The 3,113-nt window shown below is 43.4% G+C and overlaps 1 protein-coding gene across 1 annotated transcript in view; it reads right to left on the bottom strand.

The window, feature by feature from the left end:
* The window catches only part of LOC149563330 (uncharacterized), a 1,707-nt gene extending 1,114 nt beyond the window's left edge, over positions 1–593 (bottom strand). The window contains exons 1-2 of the mRNA XM_089828119.1: positions 159–593; positions 1–36 (exon numbers count right to left, since the gene is read on the bottom strand). The exon at positions 1–36 is cut by the window's left edge and continues 47 nt beyond it. Of these exons, the coding sequence (XP_089684245.1) occupies positions 1–36; positions 159–593 (471 nt within the window). The remainder of the gene's footprint in view (positions 37–158) is intronic.
* Between the last annotated feature and the right edge of the window lie 2,520 nt (positions 594–3,113).

Below are 3,113 nucleotides of genomic sequence, written 5' to 3'. Positions count from 1 at the left end.
ACCTCGTTCAAATGTTTCAGGTGCTCCTCTCACGTCCTGCTATAAATGAGAAGATCATCAAAGAACACCAACAAATACTTGTGCAACTGCTTGTTAAAGATGCGGTTAATGCATGATTGGAATGTAGCAAGTGCGTTAGTCAGACCGAACGGCATGACCATGAAATCATAGTTTCTGTAATGGCAATGGAAGGCCATTTTCTCCACATCCTCTTCCCTCATTCGGATCTTATGGTATTTGGAATAGAGATCTATTTTTGAGAAATAGATCACACCATATAGTTCATCCATCAGCTCATCTATCCTCGAAATGGGGTACTTGTTCTTTATTGTCCTCTTGTTCAATGTGCGATAGTTCACACACATACGCAACGTTCTGTCCTTCTTCTTGACCAACACCACTGATGATGCAAATGGGCTAGAACTGGGATGGATCCATCCCTTATCAAGTAACTCTTGGATCATCCGTTCGATTTCATCTTTGAACTTCTTCGGGTGGCGGTACGATGTGGTTATAACAAGTTTCACTCCTGGTTCCAACTCTATTGTATGTTCAAATCCTCTAAGCGACAGTATGCTAGGAAGAATATCCATGAAAACCCTTTCATTCTTACTTAAAACATCCTAAAGCTCTTTATCCTGTGGAGGTGTTTGGTGCCCCTTAATAGGTTTTGCCGAGATGAAACATTGTGCAGCCCATGCAACATCATCATGTTGTAGGATTGCCTCCATCCGATGCACAGACACTTCCTTCGGTCCTTCATTTTCCATCCCTCGAAGGATCACCTTCTTCCCGTCAGCCACGAAAGTGAAGTCCATTCACTTGAAACTCTAAGTGTATTCATCAAGCATCTCCATCCACTGTATGTCGAGGATGACCTCCATGTCGACCAGATCCACTATGAAAAAGTCCTCTATCACTGTGTGATTTGCCATCGTGATGCTCAGCTGAGGAACTAGGTGCGTGTAGGGCAGGAAAGTCCCTTCGATAACTTTGACCTAAAAGCCCACGTGTGCTTCTGTCAGAAGATTTCTTTGCTATACTAAAGATGAATTTATGAAATTCAATGTAGCTCCGCTATCCAACATCACTGTGACCCTTTTTCCCTGAAGGGTACCTCACACACAGAAAACTGTGCACCTCAGACTGCCAGCCAAGGCAATGGATCCTCCATGTTTGATTAAAGTGGAAATCCTCTTCGTATGGTTGAAGTTGGCCATGTCAATGTTATCGCTAGGTTGGATGTCTTCCACTAGCGTTTCCTCTAGATCCTGCTCATCTTCTTCATCGGACATCACTTCGATGTAATGAATTTTCCCTTTCCCGAGGCATCAGTGGCCAGGTTCCCAAGGCCCCTTGCAATTAAAACATAACTTCTTTCTTCAGAGTTCTTATCGGGATGCTTCATCCAGTGATGGCTTCTTGGGTGGACGTTTGTCTCTCAGGAACGTCGGTGGTTTCAGACGTGAATGAATCTAAGAGGATGAGGATGATGCTGACGAAAATGCCATGCTTCGTGCCTTACTGATTGCTTCCATCAAGGTTGATGGGTTGAATCCTTTCACCCAACCTTTCAATGGTTCTGCCAATCCATCCATAAAGAGAACGACCCGCCTTCGTTCAAAGATGTCTATCACCAACACAAAAAGTCTCTAAAACTCCGCAATGAACTGATCTACTGATCCCGTTTGCCTCAGCTGTGCTAGATCTTTGAAATTGAGCTCGGGGTCTTTTCTATCAAATCGTTCAATTAGTCTCTCCGTGAACTCAGCATAAGTCTTTATTTGATCATGCCCAAGAGTGATAGTATCGTGGTGCCACCATTCGTGCGCAACGGCCTCCAAGTGTAATATGGCAAATTTGATCGCTTCTTCTTCGGGCATAGGATTTAGCTGGAAGTAGCTGTTAGCTTTTATTACCCATGCCTGCGTTGAAATGGAGCCTGAACCGTCAAATGGAGACAAGTTCACCTTACTCAATTTTCTCCTTAGGTCATCGTTAAAAAATCCTCCTCTGTTTCCACCTCCTGCGTATCTCATTCTTAGATCTATGTAATCCTTGTAGGAGATGTCTTCTTCAAGATTTTCATTCCGCCAATCCTCCCGTATTTCCTCAAAGGTTGGAAGTCTCTCTTCGTGATGTGTCTTAGTCCGTGGTGGGAAAGTCGGCATGGATGGTCGAGAGTATGTAGTGTGAGGGTGTGATCTGCCTACCACCGAATCTGCGCTATGTCCATTCGGTTCTCCAAAAATTTTGTTTTTTGCCAACTGTTTGAGAGTTTCTTCCATAAGTCACTGAGTATCAGTGATCTGTGCCTGGTTCCGCGCAAGATCCCTCAGAAGTGCAATGAGTTTGACACATGTCGATTCCTATTCCCGTTCCTGTTCTTCAACCATTCGATCAATAGAATGTGTCCTTCTTCTCTTTCGACTATAAACTCACATTCATCGATCACAGGCTGGCAGGATCGATTGCTCTGATACCACTAAAATGTATCGTACCTGCTATAACCCCTTTTAATCAATGCACAAATTCCTGAACTGAGGTTGTATGGTCTAAAATGTGCAGGCTGGATACTAATCACTTCAAATCTACGATCGAATTAGCAATGTGCAAAGGAGGCGAGCAAACTGGAAGCACTAAAGGTAACCTTACAACAAGAAACAATGTCCATACGGTGGGTATCGATAATGCAGTGTATGGTGATTGAGGATGATACCCGTACAATGTGCCAAAGTTCGTACGATAAGATACCTGTACGGTGATTGACCATATGTTGAGACCAATGTTCGTACAGTGGGAACAAGGGTCATATGGCAAGAAAGTGAGGGGGGTCCATATGGAATGGCAGAGTATGAAGTCGTACATTGTAGTGGGTGTCCATATAGACTTGAAAGGTGAATGTGAGTTGTTGGGGATTGCAATGGCCGTACGTTAGGAGGTGAGGCACAAACAGTTGAGTTCTTAATAGTGTGATTTGTAGGTAGAGGAGGGGAAGTGAGTCGTACACCATAAACATCAACCGATATTATTTAATTAATGGCAAATAATAATGTAAACACCATGCAATGCTCGTACCAATTTGGATGAACATTCACAAATTGATAAGTATT

This window comes from Cupressus sempervirens, chromosome 4 (genome assembly GCF_028749045.1).
Source record: "Cupressus sempervirens isolate cs-2001-9-10 chromosome 4, ASM2874904v1, whole genome shotgun sequence".
NCBI classification, from domain to species: Eukaryota; Viridiplantae; Streptophyta; class Pinopsida; order Cupressales; family Cupressaceae; genus Cupressus; species Cupressus sempervirens.
This window is presented reverse-complemented; position numbering and strand designations above follow the sequence as displayed.